This window comes from Papaver somniferum, chromosome 3 (assembly GCF_003573695.1).
Source record: "Papaver somniferum cultivar HN1 chromosome 3, ASM357369v1, whole genome shotgun sequence".
Lineage (NCBI taxonomy): Eukaryota > Viridiplantae > Streptophyta > Magnoliopsida > Ranunculales > Papaveraceae > Papaver > Papaver somniferum.
In genome coordinates, this window is record NC_039360.1 from 85,041,246 (window position 1) to 85,061,458 (window position 20,213).

The 20,213-nt window shown below is 40.6% G+C and overlaps 1 protein-coding gene across 1 annotated transcript; it reads left to right on the plus strand.

Annotated features, from left to right (window-relative positions):
• Positions 1-15,051: 15,051 nt before the first annotated feature.
• LOC113359694 lies at positions 15,052-15,852 on the plus strand. The gene has a single exon (XM_026603286.1). It carries the CDS (start codon positions 15,052-15,054, stop codon positions 15,850-15,852), a length of 801 nt encoding a protein of 266 aa, XP_026459071.1.
• The last annotated feature ends 4,361 nt before the right edge of the window (positions 15,853-20,213 follow it).

Below are 20,213 nucleotides of genomic sequence, written 5' to 3' on the forward strand. Positions count from 1 at the left end.
TCATTTTTATCGTTCTTTCCTCCATAACTAAGTCATATATATCCGCTAACTTATGTGTCGAATCAAGTAACTTACGCGTTGACTCAAGTATCTTACGTGCTTCATCTAGAGGAGAGGAATTATAAGAATCTCGCTCGTATGACCGGTAGGCATGTGGATAGTAATTGGGCTCACCATGGTATGACCCATAACCTTCAAAAGTTTGGGGTTCCCAACCACTATTCACACTATGGTCATAAAAAGAATAATGTTCATGTTGCTCAGTAGAATAATCATTGTATTGGCTATACCAGTTCGACATCCTAACTGCAAGGAAATTCTAAACAAGCACAAAGAAGGCTAACTCGACCACAACAAGCCTATTTTATCTAGAAAACAAAAAGCATGATGGCTCCCTTAGATTGTTTCTAGACCATCTTTCATTCTTTCGAAAATAAATTCGTTACAATCTGAGCAAACCTCTCTGGAATCAATCCAATTTTAAGTAAATTGAATAGAGACGGGGGAAGCTCAGTGGAGCTTTGATACCCAAGGCCTCACCAGCATTACAAGGCGGCGCATTCAATTTATAGAAATCATCATGAACTTCGAAGTATGCTCAATAAGGCAACCAATATTTTTCGAACGACTTTCCTATTAAGCTCGTTACCCTATCGGTCTCGTTCTAGTCCAAATTTTAAGGCTTAGGTTCGCATAGGTTACGTGTTCCTAAGTCGGGAAAGAAGGAAACGGTGATGAAATCCAAGTCCTTATCTGGATTTGGCCAGGCCTTGCCCTTTACTAGAAAATTAAATCCGATTTCAGGTCCTCAACATATATGCATACAAAATCATCCAGTAAACCCGCTGACATGGGATTCGCGGGTGTTTAGAATTCTTACCTCCCGTTCCATACGGGGGATGAACCGTTGAAGTCGACTCGGGCCACCGACTCCGATGTCAGTGTACGAACCCGAGGGGCCGAGACGATATCGTAATCGCCGTCCTTCCCAGTCCAGTTTATATTTAAACCAACCCTTCCTTAGGGTTTTAAAAATAAAGTCCAATGTTCAATGTCCGGAAAACAAATGTCCAAAAATAAAAGATTACAAAAATAAAAACCTTAATTACAGTTTCTAAAAAAATAAAATAAAATTATTTACAAAATCTTCTTCTTCACTCCTTCTGGATTTCTCTTTTCTTTCCTTTTTGGGCTTTGCCTTTCTTTTTAGCACTTTCTCTTTTTCTTTAGCTTAGCTCCAAATCTGAAAGCAAACAAAAATACCAAGACTCGTAAAAAAGAACAAATAAAATAAAACCTAAAAACAAATCTATAAACAAATCCCCGGCAGCGGCGCCAAAAGTTGATCGAATTTTTATATAGTGGTAAGAAGGATTATCGTTCACTCGGACTTTGTTGGATTGATTTTAAGTTTTAATAAAAGAGAATACTAAAAATTAAGAAAATATATATACAAATATTGTCACAGGATGAAGAGATGACCGGGACTCGGGATTCCACCAAACTTCAATTTCATGCAGTTCAAATACCAATTCTAAACAATAATAGCTCATAACATAAAGTTTCATTGACTCTAATTTCATTGCCTAGAGTAGATTTCGAAAGTAATGGTTGTAAATCTAAAGTATGGGATATCAAAACATTTAAGCAAGCATAACCCATCAATTGAAATGACAACTATTCAATGATAATCATAATTCAATTAAATAATTGTGCAATTAGTCATAAAAAGAATTAGTATAATTAACGTATTCGTGAAATTTGGCTTCCTCCGTTGTCCCGGTGATGGGTTTAGTTCATCATCATGTTGGAAACACGCTCAACAGTTGATTTCATTGCTCAAAGATGGTTTACAAATGATGAAATGGGAGAAAAATTAATAAAACCGGGTTTGTAACACTTATGTTTGTTACAAACCAGCTGTTATAGAGAACGATAAACGAAAACTGTCATTGTCACTGTAGCTATACGACCCACAAGTGTTTGTCGTTGTCATTGTTGATGAACGACTGTTCTCTTGCGTCTTATGTTCTTCATGCACCAGCAGAAAAGAATTTTCCTGCAAGTGATCGTCCTGACTCTGTGATGCTCTGAACTTCTCCCTATTCTCTCCTCACTCTCCATCCCCCTCTCTATGCACCCAAAGGCCTTTTTATATTCGACAGGCGAAGAAATATTCACATTAACTTCAACATATGCCGCCATAACTTCTCGGATTTTCACGGGAAATAAATTCCTTTTCTTATTCTTTCACGCGATGTTGCTGTCAAATTTCCTTATTTGTCTTCTACACGTTTCTTCTCCAGTTTAGCACACTCCAAACACGTCTAAATCTTGTGCAATCCCGTGATAGCCTCTTCCGAGAATAAACTCCCCTGTTTCTTCGTGTGTCCAAATATAGCTTGATTTTTTTGATTCTAAAGATCATGACTCCTTTGGTCAGTTATAACAGGCCCATATTAATCGAACTCCATGAAAGAGTCACCATAAATCACGTCCAAACATGCCCTGCAAATCACACAGCTCTGTTCTTATTTTTCCTTCCCTTTTTCATTTTCAAACGAAGAAGATGAGGTGAACCCTAACCAAACTGGGGTGAGAATAGCAATGGGTGTTAAGTAGTTAAAAAAAGGTGCCCCTTAGTAATTGAGGTGCCCTAACCAGCAGTGAGAGTCCGAATAACACGTGTCTTCCGGGTGCCTAAGACCAACTTTTCGAGCCGAATTTTCCAAAAAATGTTTATTTTTCAAAAATACCTACAAACACATAGAACACCATAATAAGGAAGAAACACCAACAATATAGAAAATTGAGGACAACTTAGACACAAAAATGTGTCTATCAGTTTTCCAGATACTATGCAGTTCAAAGCTGTGAACATGTCTCCCCTTTGCGCCTTTGACAGATATAGTAATTCGCAGACATGCTCTATCAATGACTGGACTGCTTCCTTGACTGGTTCTTCAGAGATGGAGAAAGTTCTGATTGGGAGGGTATCTCTGTGTACTCCTTCAGTCCCCAGATTAAATCCTCCTGACTCAACCTTTTCCCTGAATATGTGTTTCAAAACTTTGCAGCTACTTGCGGGGTGATTGACGAACCTGTGGAAGCGACAGTAACGAGGATTTTCCATGTCCTCCTCAGTTGGTTCTCTTCTGACATATGGCAATTTGATTGCACCATCTTGGATCCAGGCATCCAGTAGTTCGAGCACTTCTCCAATGGGGAGAGGAAAGTCAGGTGCCTCTGTACGTTGGCCAGGGGCCGTGCCTCTGGTTTGTTCTTCTTTTGTGTCTTTGGAGGAGCTGAGATATGCATACTTGGAGGTTCGTCCTTACGTTTGCTCCCTTCTGCAACAGCGTTTGTGGAGGGCTGCAGGTTGTACTGCTTGTTGATCAAACGTCTGATTCCTCGAGTGTCTCGTGATTCTTCAATCTTTGTAGATTTTTCTCTTTCCAACAGAGCAGGTGTAGTAGTCGCCGATCTCTTCGCAGCTTCGTGAAGCTCTGAGAAAGTCTGAAAACGAAGAATTTCTAGTAAATCTCTGTAAACCGGGATCATGCCATTGATGCATAAATCTACCAGCTGCTGCTCCGTGACATTTGGATCATGGCAGTCCAGGGCCTGGAATCTGAATATTTTCACGTAATCATTGGGATTTCTACTAACCCTCTGAAACATTCTCCCAAGATCAGAGAGAGTGACTTGTTCTGACACAAAGAAGTACTTCCTGTAGAAGGCGTTAATCATTTCTCCCCAAATGTTGATATTCCCTGGTGCGATGTTGTTGTACCAGGTGTATGCCCTGCCTTTCAAAGATTTTGAAAACTCCTTGAGGAGAACGACATGGTTGTGTTCATGTTCTCCCAAGGCTTCCAGGAAGCGAGAGACATGTTCTCGAGCATTGTCATTTCCATCATACAGAGTGAAAGTCGGAGAAGTGTAACCTTTTGGAAGAGGGATCCTTTGCGTAGCAGCAGGATATGGAGGCTGGTGACGATGGAAATGTGATGTCTTATCCTTTCCACGATTCTCCAAAAGGCGCTACAAATCTTCCCGAGTAATGAAATTTGATGATTCCTTTGATGATGGCTCGTCTGCGAATTTGCGGACTTCATCGTCATCCACCGTATGAATTGGAACCACCTCAAGATCATCATTTGAGGATTTCTCCTTTTCCTTTACTTTTTCTTGAGTTCTCTCTGACATCTTGTCAGTGAGAGTCTTCAGATAATTAAACAGCTCTTTCTGTGTAGTAGCCATATTGGTTTGATTCTTTGCAAGAGTCTCTTGCACTTTGATGAGATCAGTAATGGTAGGTGGTGGGTTTTCTCTGACTTCCTCAGGGTGTCGGCCGAACAGAGGATGACCTTTCGTGTTAGCGTGAGGAGGAGGAGTAACATCATCATCGCCAGTGTTAGAGGCCGGAATCGTTTCCGGGATATCCTCATTGTTGTTGTTGCTAGTGCTAGCGTCGTTTGTGTTGGAACCTGTAACTAACCCAGACCTAAGACCATCCATCTTGTGAAACTGTGAGATTGCAACCGAGATATTAACCTCCCAATATGGTCGCCAATCTGTAGATGGGGAAAAACGATTTGCTGCTTTTTACGGAATTGAAGAGTCGACCGTGTGGAGACTCCTTGAACCGATCGAAATGTTGAACCTCACACAGATGCACTGCAAGAAGGGAGTGATTTAAGTTCGAGAGACCAATCTGTAAGACCCTGGCGTAAACCAAGAACAATGGTCGTTCCAGAGTCAATTCAGTCACAAGAGAGGATGGGTTGATCTGTATGAGGGAAGATGAGAAATGTGTGAGATCAATGGTGATCTGATATTGTAGGTGTGTTGTGAATTCAGCGTAAGAACGCTCTGAATGATTCAATTTTACTCAATTTAAAGTGATTACTCAGACGATGAGTTCGTGTAGACGAAGATTGTCTGTATGAACTTGCCGAGAAATTGCTTGTTTAGACGAATGTTCGGTTATTCGAATCTTGTCCTTTCAATTAGTATTCAAAGATATTTTATAATGCCGGAGTTGAAAACACCATGATCCCATGAAGTGTGACAGTTACTGGAGTCAGAGAGTGGGGAAGTGGGAAATCGTGTTAAAACCAGTTGTTCATCGTGCGGAGACTTGGTTAATTTTCCACCCACTACTTTGCTGACTCTTCCAACTGATTGCACGACTTGCTCACATTCTCGTCGTGGGTGAACACACGTGCCGTAGACCGCCAGACCAAAACCCTAGTTAATATCCCCCCATGTGACACGATTGGTATCTCGTGGTTGTGGAGTCAGTTGCTGACTTTATGGGACGATGAGTCCATGTATTACTGAGTTGAACATGATTTGCAAATGTTCTGAGACTCGTGAATTAAATATGTCTGCTGAGACGAGGTATTATTATGTTGACTACCTAAGACGAGCAAGTAGTGTTGCTGAGTTATTGAATATTGATATTTGAACCAATATTCTTGAATCTGAGCAAATATTGCTGGTTCGAGCAAATATTGCCAATTCGAGCAAATATTGCCGGTTTGAGCAAATGCCGCTCATTTGATGAATTGTTGGTAGCAGGACCAAATAAGATATTAATTTAAGATACTGACTGCTGGGTCGAGTAAAATCAATAAAAATGTTGATCATGGAATTAACATAAAATTATCAGAGTATTTGAATCTGCTAAGAATCATGTTTTAACGGTGCTCTGAATTCAAAACCGTAATTTTACTAAAATGATGATTTATTGCAAATCAACCGCAGAGTGACACAGGGACCGGCTACATGGGATGATGAGTTCACCATGTAACGCCCAGATGCTCGAATGAGCAAAATACCAAAGTCTCTTGAGGACCAGTTGGTGAAAGAATGATTAAATGATGGTTTAATCACTTATTAAAATAATGCTCGTGTGAGCGAAAAATAATAATAAAACCTAGCCGTGAAAAGATGAGGGACCGGCCAAGAGGTCATGGGACCGGCTCTTGGTAGCCATGGGACCAATAGATGGTTGTTTTAGCAAACTCTCGATTGTTCGGAAAGAGTTTGAACCTAATATGAGCAATTAAGCAAATTAGGTTAAAAATAGTAAAAACATGTGGGACCAGCCATTTGCAAGCCTCAGGGCCACCCTTGGTCGGTCAAGGGGATGCGCCCGTGTCACCATGTTGTTCGTGTCTCAGTCCTGAGAGTTTTGATATTTTCCGGTGCTCGTTTGAGCAACATTTTGAGAAAATATGCAGAATCCGGGATTTTGCTGAAACTAGGAAAAATACATGAGATGATGAAAAATAATAAATAAAACAGGGAATTGCAAGGTGTGGGACCGGCCAGGGCTAGGACACGGCCGGCCGGCTAGCAAGCGGTCCCACAATATTTTCCCAGTTTTATGTAATTTTATGTATTTTCTCTGAATTGAGGGAAATCCCATGAAACTGGAGGTTTTTATGAAATTAGGGAACTTCCATGAGATGAGGGAAATGAAATAATAATAAAATAGGGAATGATGGAGTGTGGGACCGACAATGGCCAAGGCATGGTCGGCCGGCCAAGGGGCACGGTCCCAGTACACTTCCCAATTTTATGTAATTTTTTCATGATTTTAGGGAATCTTCATAAAATCAAAGAGATTTGTTGAAACCAAGGTATTTTGTTGAAGTCAGGGAGTTTTCATGGAATTTGGAAAACAAAACAAATAACAACAATAAAATAAGAAGCGTGTGGGACCGGCTAGAGCATGGCCGGCCGGCTAGAGCCCGGTCTCACAGATTTTCTTAATTTTATAATATTTTCATGGGTTTAGGGAAAATTCATAAGATCGGGAAATTTTCATGGTTTTAGGGAAAATTCATGAAATCAAGGAATTTTCATGGATTGAGAGAAACAATAAAATAATGGAGACGTGAGATGTGGGACCGGCCACGGCTGGAGCATGGTCGGCCGGCTGGTGCTCAGACCCGCGACACCTTTCCCTAATTTTATTATTTTCCTTGACAAAATATCATGAGATTAGAGAATTTCCTTGAAACGAAGGAGATTTGCTCGAACGAGAGAATTTTCATGAGATCAGGGAAAAATAATAAAATATAAAATTGGGCACGGGATTGGTCACGGCATGACTCTCCGGCTGGTAAGCCCAGTCCCCTAGCGCCTTTGCTAATATTTTTTTATTATTATTTTTCCTTCCTATTTTGCATAGGTTCATCGTTCATTCGTATTTTTGAAATGCTCGTTTGCGCATTCAAATATTGGTTTGTGCATTATTGTTAAGTACACTTGCGTCATTTTAGTTAGGGCTTATTCGATGCTCAGATGCCTGTTTCGTTGAATATTTATCACTAACCCGTGAAATTCTGCTGGGAAGAACCACGAATTGAAGTAACGAAATATAACGAAGAATCGTAGAATATTGCTGGATATTCAGGCGATTAGAGATAATTAACTGATGGATCTATACTAGCAGGGCTTTCTATCTAGGAGCATTAATTATCTGAGAGTTAAGCAATATGAAATTGCTGGAGTATCATATTTCTCCTATATAGTCAGGGAAAACCTGGTTGCATCCTGAAGACGTTGTCGCTCTATACTAGCAGGCATGTTGTCTAGGAGCCGTCCAATCTTTCGATTCTATATAGAAATAATTACTGAAATTGCTCCTTATTCATGAGATGTGACGTGGTTTCAGCTGGAAGACTACACATCTACAGATACTCTGAGAGACAGCCTTCTCAGTCATAGGTTTTATGGCATGAGCTTTCATGCTTTATTGAGAGACATGAGTCATAATACTCATCCAATTGCCGGATCCGGAGCATAAATAATTACTGAAATTGCTCAGTATTCACGAGATGTGATGTGGCCTCAGCTAGGAGACTACACATCTACATATACTCTGAGAGACAACCTTCTCAGTCAGAGGTTTTATGGTATGAGCTTTCATGCGAGACATGAATATCAATACTCATCCGATTGCCGGGTCCAGAGTATGCATAGTTGGGGTTTTACAATTTTACCCTTGTCGAATTCCACCATCTACACCATACATCTGACATGACGTCACTATGACCACTAGTGCATTTATTGAATCAATCAGCATGCCTACGTAAGAATTACCAGGGTACCTTTTTTTATACACGTGTCATGTTCCACGGAAAAACCATTAGTATTGACCGACACCATCTTCGTACATACTAAACCCTAATTCTCATGCCACTGTGCCAATGGAAAACCGTGCCAGCCACGTTTCCGCGCCAAGGCATGCCAACCATGCCAGCCGCACCGCTGTGCCAATGGCATACCATGCTAGCCACATCACCGCGCCAAGGCATGCCAACCATGTCAGCCGCACCACTGTGCCAATGGCAAACCATGCCAGCCACGTCTCTCCGCCAAGGCATGCCAATCATGCCAGTCGCACCAATGTGCCAATGGAAAACCATGACAGCCACATCTTCGCGCCAAGGCATGCCAACCATGCCAGTCGCACCATTGTGCCAATGGAAAACCATGCCATCCACGTTTACCGCGCCAAGGCATGCCAGCCATGCTGGCCGCACCATGCGCCAATGGCATGCCAAACCCTTGGCCCTAGCCATGCTGGCCGCACCATGCGCCAATGGCATGCCAAACCCTTGGCCCTACCATGCCAAGCCATTCAAACCCTTGGCCCCACCATGCCAAGCCAACCGCACCTTGCCTTGGCCCTATCCATGCTGGCCGCACCATGCACCAATGGCATGCCAAACCCTTGGCCCTAGCCATGCTGGCCGCACCATGCGCCAATGGCATGCCAAACCCTTGGCCCTAGCCATGCTGGACGCACCATGCGCCAATGGCATGACAAACCCTTGGCCCTACCATGCCAATCCGTCCAAACCCTTGGCCCCACTATGCCAAGCCATCCGCACCATTCTACTTTGGCCCCGCTATCCCAAGCCATCTGCACTATTCTGCCTTGGCCCCACTATGCCAAGCCGTCTTTACCATTCTGCCTTGTCCCCACTATGCCAACTCATACGCACCATTATGCCTTGGCCCCACTATGCCAAGTCGTCCGTACCATTCTGCCTTTGCCCCATTATGCCAAGCCGCCCGCACCATTCTGCCTTGGCCCCACTATGCCAAGTCGTCTGCACCATTCTGCCTTGGCCCCACTATGCCAAGTTGTTCGCACCATTCTGCCTTGGCCCTACCATGCCAATCCGTCCAAACCCTTGGCCCCACTATGCCAAGCCGTCCGCGCCATTTTCCTTAGCCCTACCATGCCGGCCTTCCCTATGCGGATACCAAAACGAAGGCGTGCGGAGATCAACGGCCACCCTTCAATCCTAGATGCAAATCCTTGTCGTCCAAGGTCGCCAGACAATGCATGGTAACCTTTGGCCCAAAACCCTAGTTTAGGCCACACCAAACCGCGCCAAGGCATGTCATGCCACATGTGCCAATGGCATGCCAACCACCTTGCCGCGCCATAACATGCCAGCCTTCCCTATCCGGCTACCAAAACGAAGGCTTGCGATGATAAACGGCCACCCTTCAATCCTAGATGCAAATCCTAGTCGTCCAAAAATTTCCAAACAACGCAGGTAACCTTTGGCCCCAAACCCTAGTTTTGGCCACGTCAAACCGGCCTTCCCTATGCGGATTCCAAAACGAAGGCCTGCAACGATCAATGACCACCTTTTCATCTAAGATAAAGATCATAGCCGTCCAAGTTTACCAGTTAACGCATGGAAACTTTTGGCCCTAGTTTGATCGCGCCTAAACAAATCCAAAACCCTAACTTTTGGCCGCGCCTAAACCAGGCCATATTAAATCCATACCGAGCATGTTTTCATGCCACTGGCTACCAAACGAAGGGTTGCAATAATCAACGGCTACCTTTCCTCTTAAGATGCAAAATCTCGACCGTCGAAGTTCACCGAGCCGGCAAGTCTCCCAAGCTCGACTTACCAGACGAAAACAACATGCTACATGTTTTCCACGAAAACGCTCGAGACATCAACGCATATCACAAACTGGGGGATGATCATTGGGTATTGGTTTGGCGGTTTACAACGTGGGGCTTACACTACGCCCGTTATAAGAAAGTGTCATAAGGATGAGGCGGTTAGTAAATACAGGGAGTAATGGTGAAACACTTTCTTTTATGGAACATCAATTTCAGGCGTTATCGGTTACCACCTCCTCCCATTTACTCACCCGTTTTCCATTTCTTAATGAGACCAGAGTAAGTTTCACTTCGACTTGTATAAATAGGTATTACCTATTTCCACCAAACAAAAAGTTCAGGTAAGGAGCATACAACACTCAGAAAATATTTGCTATCTTTCCATCTGTTAGCTTCCCACTTTCTGATACAAGTCGTGAAACAACTACTCTTCCAGAATCAACTATTCTGGTTTCAACACTCTCTTCGCTTCCCTCCCCAAAACCAACCCTTCTCCTTCACTTTGTGACCGATGCAAGTCTGGAACGGCCATTTCTTGGTTTAGGCCGGATTTGTACAGATTGATCTCTCGAATCTAAAGTACTCCCTTGCAGTACATTGTTTAGGGTTTAAACTCGTTTCTCACCCACACACCCGAAATTACCAAAATCAACAGAAATCGTTTTCACCCTCAAAAAATTGGCGACCACAGTGGGAGATTGATCTTTCGGTTACAATATCAATTTTCAATCCTCGATCTCATACTTCGACCCAGACGTCAGGACGGTAGAGGCAAACGACCCGCTCAGGGATCGACGACTCAGCTACTAGACGGCCCAATATGATCCGCTCAAGGATCGACGACTCAGCTACCAGAAGGCCCGATAAGATCCGCTCAGGGATCGACGACTCAGCTACCAGAAAGCCTGATACGATCCGCTCAGGGATCGACGACTCAGTTACCAGACGACCCGATTACCATTCATGACACCGCAAGGGGCGACTGGGGACTTCCCAGAGGTTAAAAGCAAACGATCCGCCCAGGGATCGACGACTCGATTATCAAGTGACTCAGGGACGACTGGGGACTTTCCACAATCGCGGTGCTTCCCACAAAACTAGGACTTGCACCTGACTCATTTTTCGTTAAGCACATCCAAAAAACCGAGTAAGTATTGCCTAGACAAAATACATGGTTTACTATTTCAAGTTTTCACGGGAATGATAAACCCGATAGCCATGTTATTTTCATCCCATGTCATCTACCGACACGCAACGTTCACGGTTCCATATCTTCCTTGGGATGTTTGTGTTAGTTACAATCATAACCAAAAACGACATCATCCTAAAATAGTTCATCCCGAATAATAATCCAAAACCCTCATAGGTAACACTTGTCTATCAACCCAAAAATCCAGAAAATCAAACCATAAACCAGGCGCTTTGTATGACGTACAAAAAAAAATAAAAAGGAGGAAAACCCTAGCGCCCGGTTTTTCGTGGAATCAGTCACCTACCCGTACGTACCCACTTTGCATAATAATGATTACCCGTCACTATTCATGAGGTAGCCGACGCTACTACGGTGATATTCGAAGAGGAATTGTTTATGATGAATTATTTCTACAAGTTTATGAAAGGCATCCCTACGGCTAGGGTTTACACCAGTTCAGAAGAACAATATTTCTACAGATTTATGGAAGGCATACCTATGGCTAAGGTTTGCACCAACACAAGAAAAACAAGAAAACAAATTTAAAGAGAAACGCTGGAGTACATACTTGGAATATTCTTCCCCACTTTATTGCTACCGCGCCACGCCAAGCCAGTGCCATACCAAGTTAGTGCCTTGCCAAGCCAGCGTCCACGCCAAGCCCACGCCAAGCCAGTGCCCATTCCAAGCCGATCTAGCGCTAACAACTTGCATCTATCCAGCGCTAACAACTTTCATCTTTCCAGCGCCAGCAGCTTGCATATCTTCCAGCGCTGACAACTTGCATCCTTCCAGCGCTGACAGCTTGCGTCTTTCCAGCGCCAGCAGCTTGCATCCTTCCAGCGTTGCTCTTGAACGCTCAGTAGAAGGGAATCAGCAATCCAATTTCATCACGCGTAGAGATCAGGAACGACTTCTCCAAAATCGAGGCAAGGAGATCAGCAACCCCCTAAGTTCACAAAGACTCTCTTCTCGTCAGGAGATGCATGATTTCGGGGGATTTCGCCCACAAAATTGTGCAGTCTATGGTGGAACATTTATGAGAGATTTTATATTTTACCAAGGCGCAACGTCAAGACATATTTGCATCCCTCAACCGCGCTGTGTCAGGAAAACATCTATTTCCAGCCAAGAAGTCGTTCCCAAAAACATCTATTTCCAGCCAAACAGTCGTTCTCAAACCCCTACCTCTCTTAGAAAACACAATAGATGGAACTGGGGACTCTTAACCACTGTTTGCTTGAAGGGTGTCCAGTTTGACAACACACTGATTGACGCAGCCTCTCCGCTTCAACATCCTCCAGTAGCGGCTCCGCTTCAACGTGCACTTCAGCAGCCGCTCCGCTTCAGCATTTTCTCCAGAAGCTGCTCCAGGATCGAAGCCGAAGCTTCAACGTTCGTCTTCTTAAGTGTGAACATCCTCTCCAAGAGCCGAAGCCTCCTCAACACCGCTTCTTCCTGCCAAGGATCGTACCGGGGCCGCCACTCCTTCCTGCAAAGGGTCGTACATCCACGCTACCCATGTCAAATATCATGATCGCAGCCAGCCAATTTTCGTAGTCATGACCACCTTTTGATCTGTCCCGCCAAAACTCATGATCATGGGCAGTTTGCTCGCTTACGCATCCAGCCAATCCTTTTACTTCCATGGATGCCCATACAATTCCAGCCAACCTACTTTTTTACCACGACAATGTAGTCTCTTCTGATTACACCTGCTACCAAGAACTGTTACCACTCATTTGTTCATACTAGACAGAGCTTCATCACAGCATCAATCGCTACAAAGATGAGAACATGTAAACCATACTTGGGGACTGAGGATATACACGGAATCCCTTCACTATCAAAGCTCAGAAGACACAGTCAACCTAAAGGCCATAGCCACAACAAGGTCATCTACTCTTAGCATAAATCAAAAAGCATAAATCAAGCTTTAGCTCAACAATTTAGTCTTTCTCGGTAGTAAAAAATCAATCAAAATTAGGAAAATAAACCTAACATAGATGAAAATATATCATACAAACACAAATTCACCAAACCCCCAATCTAAATAAAACCCTAGATTTTCAAAACAAATCATACAAATTACAAAACTGGAATGCAAAACGAACCACTAGTTTACACAGACATCGAATCAATACTTTTAATTTCACGAAATATCAACAGATTACAAGAAGAAAATCTGGAGATGAATCAAAAAACCTAATACCTAACGAATTAAAAATCCACAGGAATCTACATATTGTTACTTGTAGCTTTTTTCAAGAAGAACGGCAACATGAATTTGTATTACCTTAATATTTCTTCAGATCTCTGTGTAATTTCATGGCAAGATAAAGAAGAGAGGGTAAGTGACTGAGCAAAAAAAAAGAAGAGAGGGTAATGGAGAGCGAAGAAGAAGATAGATCTAGGTTTATTCTTTTTTTCTCTCTCTCATCTGCGATTTATTGAAAGTGGAGCCTTTTTTTACACTGTCGGAAACACGAAGCTGACAAAAGAAAATTGTTCCTTTGACTAAACCTATTATTTCCCACGGTTGGTCAAAAACCCTCACAAATAGTCATTATTTGTGACGCCCTTACAAAAAAAAACCTCACTAATAGGACCTGTTTTTGTAGTGAAAGTAGTTGAGAAAGAAATGGTCACTTCAACTCCAGCAAGTACATCTGTTACTAAAGGTTCACCTTCTACATCAAAGGTAAACAATCAAATTCCTGTCAACAATAAATACAATTTTAGAAAAAATCCTGGTAAAGGGGTACCAGAAACCCTTCATCTAGATAATGAAGATCATTTATTGGAATGTCAGGGGCCTTAGAAGATTAAGGGCTCAGGACAAACTTTGGTCACTTGTAAATCAATTTAGTCCTTCATTAGTTTGGTAGCATAACTTAAAGTAGTTTGTAGTGCTTGTTTTTGTCATAAATTAAATCTTCCTGGAACGGAAAAAATGGTAATTCATAATTCTAGTCCAGGTACAAAGGGGAATATATGGTTGTTCTGGAACAAAATTATTGCTCAACCTCAAGTAATTTCAGTTTCTAGTCAAACAATTACAGTGTGTATTGGTGATGTTATGGTGTCAGGAGTTCATGCACATGTTAAGGTGGTGCAGAGGAGGTTTTATGGTCTGAAATGAAGTTAATAAGTCATCTCAATAAACCATGGATTATCTTAGGTGACTTCAATGCAGTTCTAACTCCAGATGAGAAGGTTGGTGGAAAATTACCTATCAGAAATTTAATGTTAGAATTTAGTGATTGTTTAAATTAGTGTGAACTTCTTCAAGCCCCTAAAACTGGTTTGCAGTATACATGGTCCAATTGTCAACATGGAAGCAAGAGGATTTTATGTACTTTGGACAGAGTGGTTTTTAATCAAAAATGGTTACAACTATATGGAGATTGGGGTTATAAAGTTGGTATGAGAATTGTGTCTGATCATGCTCCTTTATTAGGTGGATGTGCTAGCATTCCTAAGCCAAAAAATATTCCAAGTAAATTTCAAAAAATGTGGCTCAGTCATCCTAACTTCTTACAAGCAGTGTCTGATTGTTGGGCAGAGCCAGTTGTGGGGGATCCTGCTTTTAAATTCTTGCAGAAGTTATTGAAATTAAAAAGGGTTTTAAATGAATGGAATTGGAAGGTGTTTGGTGATGTACAAGAAAAAAATTAAGGAAGATGAACTTAAAGTTAAATTGGCAACTCAAAATTCTGATGATAATCCTTATGATGATGAAGATCTTAATGAATTGGTAAAAGCTCAAAATAAATATGCAAGCAGAGAAGTTCAAGAAAAAACTTTGTTGAGATAAAAATCCAGAGTCAAGTGGATTAAAGAAGGAGCAGCTAATACTAGTTTCTTTCACACAAATATAAAGATCAGAAATTCTAGAAATATGATCAGTGATCTTGAAGATTATGAAGGAAATATGATGGCAGACCAAACTCAAATAGCTAATTTTTTTGTGAATCATTATCAGAAGAAATTTGAATTTCAAGCTGCTAATGATGCTGGTCAATTACTGAAAGTGATACCAAAGGTTATTAATGATGAAGATCAAAAGAATTTAGATGTCATACCTGAAGCAGAAGAGATAAAGAATGTAGTATTTGAAATGGATCCAAAGAGTGCTCCTGGTCCAGATGGTTTTTCAGGTATCTTCTATAGAAGTTGTTGGGATATAATAGAACATGATCTGGTGGCAGATGTTCAGTTTTGTTGGAGGAGAAGATTTATACCTAGGGGAATGAATTCAAGCTTTCTAGTCTTGCTGCTAAAAACACAAGGAGCAAAATATTCAAATCACTTCAGACCAACTGGGTTAAGTAATGTAGTTTTTAAAATTTTTACAAAAGTGATCACTAAGAGAATGAATGTTCTCATGGATAAACTAATATCACCTTCGCATGTTGCTTATATAAAGGGGAGAAGCATTCATGAACTAGTTTTGCTTGCATCTGAATTAGTAAATGAAATGAAAGTTAAAAAAAGAGGAGGAAATGTTGGTATTAAGCTTGATATCTCACAAGCTTATGATTCAGTCAGCTGGGACTTCCTTATCAAAGTTTTACTGAAATATGGCTTCTCTGCTTCTTGGTGTGAGTGGTTGCTTATACTTTTCAAGTCAGCAAGAATTTATGTGATGGTTAATGGTGGTCCTTGTGGTTTCTTTTCAGTAGAAAGGGGATTGAGATAAGGTGACCCCTTATTTCCTATTTTGTTTGTGCTAATGGAGGATGTTCTAAGTAGAAATATCACAGCTTTGGTGGAGAATGGTAAAATGCAACCAATGGTTAGCAAGAAAGCATACATCCATCTCATATGTTCTTTGCAGATGATGTCTTTATCTTCAACAATGGTGGCAAGAAAAGTCTAATGAATTTATTCAAGCTTTTAGATGAGTATCAAGATATCTCAGGGAAAATCATAAATAGGGCCAAAAGAAAATGTTTTGTGGATGGAGCTACTTCACTCAGAAAACAGATGATAAGTGATCTTATAAATATGGAAGTGGCTAAATTCCCAGATAAATACTTGGGAGTTTTTCTTGCTCCTGGTAAAGTTACTTCTGCAATGGTTTGGTCCATAGTTGAACATATACAAAGCAAGTTAGCAGCATGGAAAGGTAAGCTACTTTCTTTCCAAGATAGGCTTGTGCTTGTCAAATATGTTTTGTGTAGTGTGCCTGTATATAATATGTTAGTCTACAAATGGCCCTTTGTTGTGATTAAAGTATGTGAAAAAATTATTAGAAATTTCTTGTGGACTGGTGATGGAGATATTAGAAAATTCAAGACAGTTTCTTGGAAGAGGGTGTGCACACCATATGAAGAAGGAGGTCTTGGCATTAAAAGATTAGAAGTGATTAATAGAGCCTTATTAATGAAGATGGTGCGGAATATCTTAAATTCAAAAGCAGAATGGGCTTTATTCTTCTCTGCTAAATTTCAAGATAGAAATGGAAATTGTACTTCTAATTGGAAGCAATCCACAGTTTGGAAGGGGCTAAAATGGGCTTGGAATGCATTAAAGGATGATGTTAGGTGGTTTGTGGGAGATGGCTCTAAAATCTCAATTTGGTTTGACATCTGGTTCGGAGAATATCCATTGATTGATGTACTTGGTTATATAGACTATGTGAAAAATAACATCGGTATGAAGGTCAAGTCATTATTGCAGGAAGGAAAATGGGTCATTCCAAATGAACTTCTGCAAGTCATTCCTAATTCTCAATTACCTGCAATTAACAGTGGAGAAGATCAAAGAGTGTGGTGTGTTGCAAAAAATGGTAAGTTCTCAACTTCAGAAGTTGTGGATAAGTTAAGAAACAGAGAAGCAATATTGCCATGGTCAAAATTTATTTGGAAAAATGTTCTTCATCCTAGCATTGCCAGTAATATCTGGAAACTGCAGCAAGAAGCATATGTGGATGATTTAATAATGAGAAACAGAGGCTATGACATGGTCTCAGTTTGTCGCATTTTCTTTGCAGAGCAGGATTGTATGCAGCACACTCTCTGGGATTGTTCTTTCAGTGTGGTAGTATGGAATTGGTTAAAAGCAGAGTTTGGTTTCAATAATCCAAGATCATTTGATGATGTTTGCAATGCAACTAACGATAAAAGCCCTCTTGTGAAGCAAATATGGATGACAGCAGCATGTGCTACCATGAAGGAACTTTGGTTTCAGAGAAATGCAAAACTTTTTGATGAGGTAAAGCCCAATCTTAACAGATTCAAATGCAGGATTCTTCAGCTTGTGCATGAAGGTGGATATAGGATGACAGCTTCCAGAAGTAAACAGAGTTATGAAAGCAAGATTACTTCTTTTTTCAAAATCTGAATTTTATTTTGTGTAGCTTTTCTTTTTGAAGGTCTTGTTTTACATTTCATGTTGGTTCATTCCTGTAAAAGTTAAAGCTTGACTTTTGTTTTTCAATCAATAGACAAATGTGATTAAAAAAAAAAAGCACTGCTCGGTCGAACTCGCATGCGTTGCTATCTCAAGCATGTTTTTCAATGTTAGTGATCAAAACTATAAGTCTTGATTTCTAGCCTATTTATAGATGTCTCGGACTAGGACATAGTTTGTGTAGTTGAGCTTAGACTTCACGGCGTTTACCACTTGAAGACGAAGAACTACTAAGGAGAGCTTGTGGAACTTCATCGATAAAAGGTATGTGGAGACTTAAACTCATCTATCACTTGGAAAGTCTATTTCTACTCTATCTCCTATATTGAAACATAAGTCGTGTTACGATATAGTTTTCTCTATACACATTTGAGATTTCGAGCTGAGTATATCTCGCTTACATATTTCTTGAAATATGTGTTGGTAAGCTTTCTCTTCGACCAAGTTCATCTTATATCATGAGAAAATTTCCGAGTAACATCTTACATGGTTTGTGTGATACAATCATTTGCTGTAAGACTTGGAATGTTTCGATAATGATTATTTCAATATCTTAACAATTGCTTTGATGCTAATATTGTGTGAAAACGGCTATTGTCATTATAGAAGAATGTTCCAATGATTGAAATAAAGAGTTTAGAATCTTGTAACCATCTTTGGATATAAGTATAGTGTGTTCGCACATTAGTGTATAAGTCCAAAACTGGGAGCCTAAAGTATGCATACTTGTGTGTATATAAAAAGGTTGTAGGAGACTGGGTAAGTATGCGTACCCGTACGCATACTGGCGGAAGTTCACGTCCGTGAATTTCTGTTGAGTTTGAAAACCAAAACCAAACTAATCTGGTTACCTAAAGTAGTGTACCCGTACGCATACTGGTGGAAAGTTCACATCCGTGAATTTCTGCTGAGTTTGAAAACTAAAACAAACTCAAATCTGGTTACTTAACTACGCATACTTAAGTGTTTATTTTCTAAAATCGGTTGTATATGAACCTAAAACATTTTCAATAAGGAATGAAATCTTTGCAAACCGTGGCTATAATGTTCATGTATCGATTCGAGTGAATCAAACCGATTTTGCTTCAATTATGTTCTTGTGTAAATCCATGAGAATATATCAATTGAACAACTCTTTAACTAGTTTCATTTGAGTCATTTGAACTAGTTATGATTAAGATGAATAAGGTTGATATGAGAGTAATCATATGGATAACCTCGGTTAACTATTTGTGAACCAACATGGTGTACAGGTTTGGGTACGATTACATAAACCTAAATGAGGGTACATTTCATTTGTGTGTAACAAGCTAAGTTCGAACTAACGGTTGAAAGATATTAGCTTGTTGAATCAGGCTTTTCATCTAACGATGAATATTGAATGCTTTGTTACCAAGGTAACTTGGATTGCAAACCCTGATTTGAAAACTATATAAAGAAAACTCTAGCAACTGGGAAACCTAATCCCCACACCTCATGTGTGTTACTAGTTGCATAACTAGAGTCGATTCTCCTTTAACCTTAGGTTTCTTCTCGAGACCCTGTAGGTTAACGACTTTAAGACTTCATTGGGATTGTGAAGCCAGACCCAACTATTCTCTTTGTAGTTGCATGATCTGATCTTGCTTTTTCTATCGTGATTGAGTGCAATTGTAAAATTGGCTTGAGATTTATATCTCTGATAGGCAAGATAAAATAGGTAATCACAAACACCTTTGTCTCATCATTTGTGATTCCACAATAATTTGTTTTGCTAGTCGATTAAGTTTATTGTGAGGTGATTGATAATACTAGGTTGTTCTTCGGGAATATAAGTCTGGTTTATCAATTGGTTCATGTACACCTTGATTTATCAAAAGACGGGACAAAAACTCTCTGGTATTTCTGTGGGAGACAGATTTATTCAATCCTATAGATTTTTCTGTGTGAGACAGATTTTTTTATCAAGTCTTCGACTTTGGGTCGTAGCAACTCTTAGTTTTGGGGGAGATCAGCTAAGGGAATCAAATGCGTAGTATCCTGCTGGGATCAGAGACGTAAGGAGCGCAACTGTACCATGAATCAGTGTGAGATTGATTAGGGTTCAACTACAGTCCAGTCTGAAGTTAATTAGTAGTAGGCTAGTGTCTGTAGCGGATTAATACAGTGTGGTGTTCAATCTGGACTAGGTCCCGGAGTTTTTCTGCATTTGCGGTTTCCTCGTTAACAAAATTCTGGTGTTTGTGTTATTCCTTTTCTGCATTATATTTTGTTATATAGTTAAAATATCACAGGTTGTGCGTTAAGATCAATCAATTAGAATATCCAACCTTTGGTTGTTGATTTACATTGATTGACACTTGAACATTGGTCTTTGGTACCGTTCAAGTAATTCCTCTTATATTCAATCAGGCTCGCAGATTTCTATTTGTTGATTGCGGATTGAATTAAGAGTTAGAGATATTAAACTCTTTGATATACTTTATTCTAGATTGATTTTGACTGTGTAGTTGATTCTCTAGAAAGTGTATTGGAGTAAGTCCTCTCAGATTTCCAAACGAATTATTGGGTGTGGTTGTTAGACCCCCGCATTTTCAGCTAGCACCAAGACAAAAAGAATGTCAATCATCTCTGGCCTCTAGCCACTATAATATACATTGTTTAATG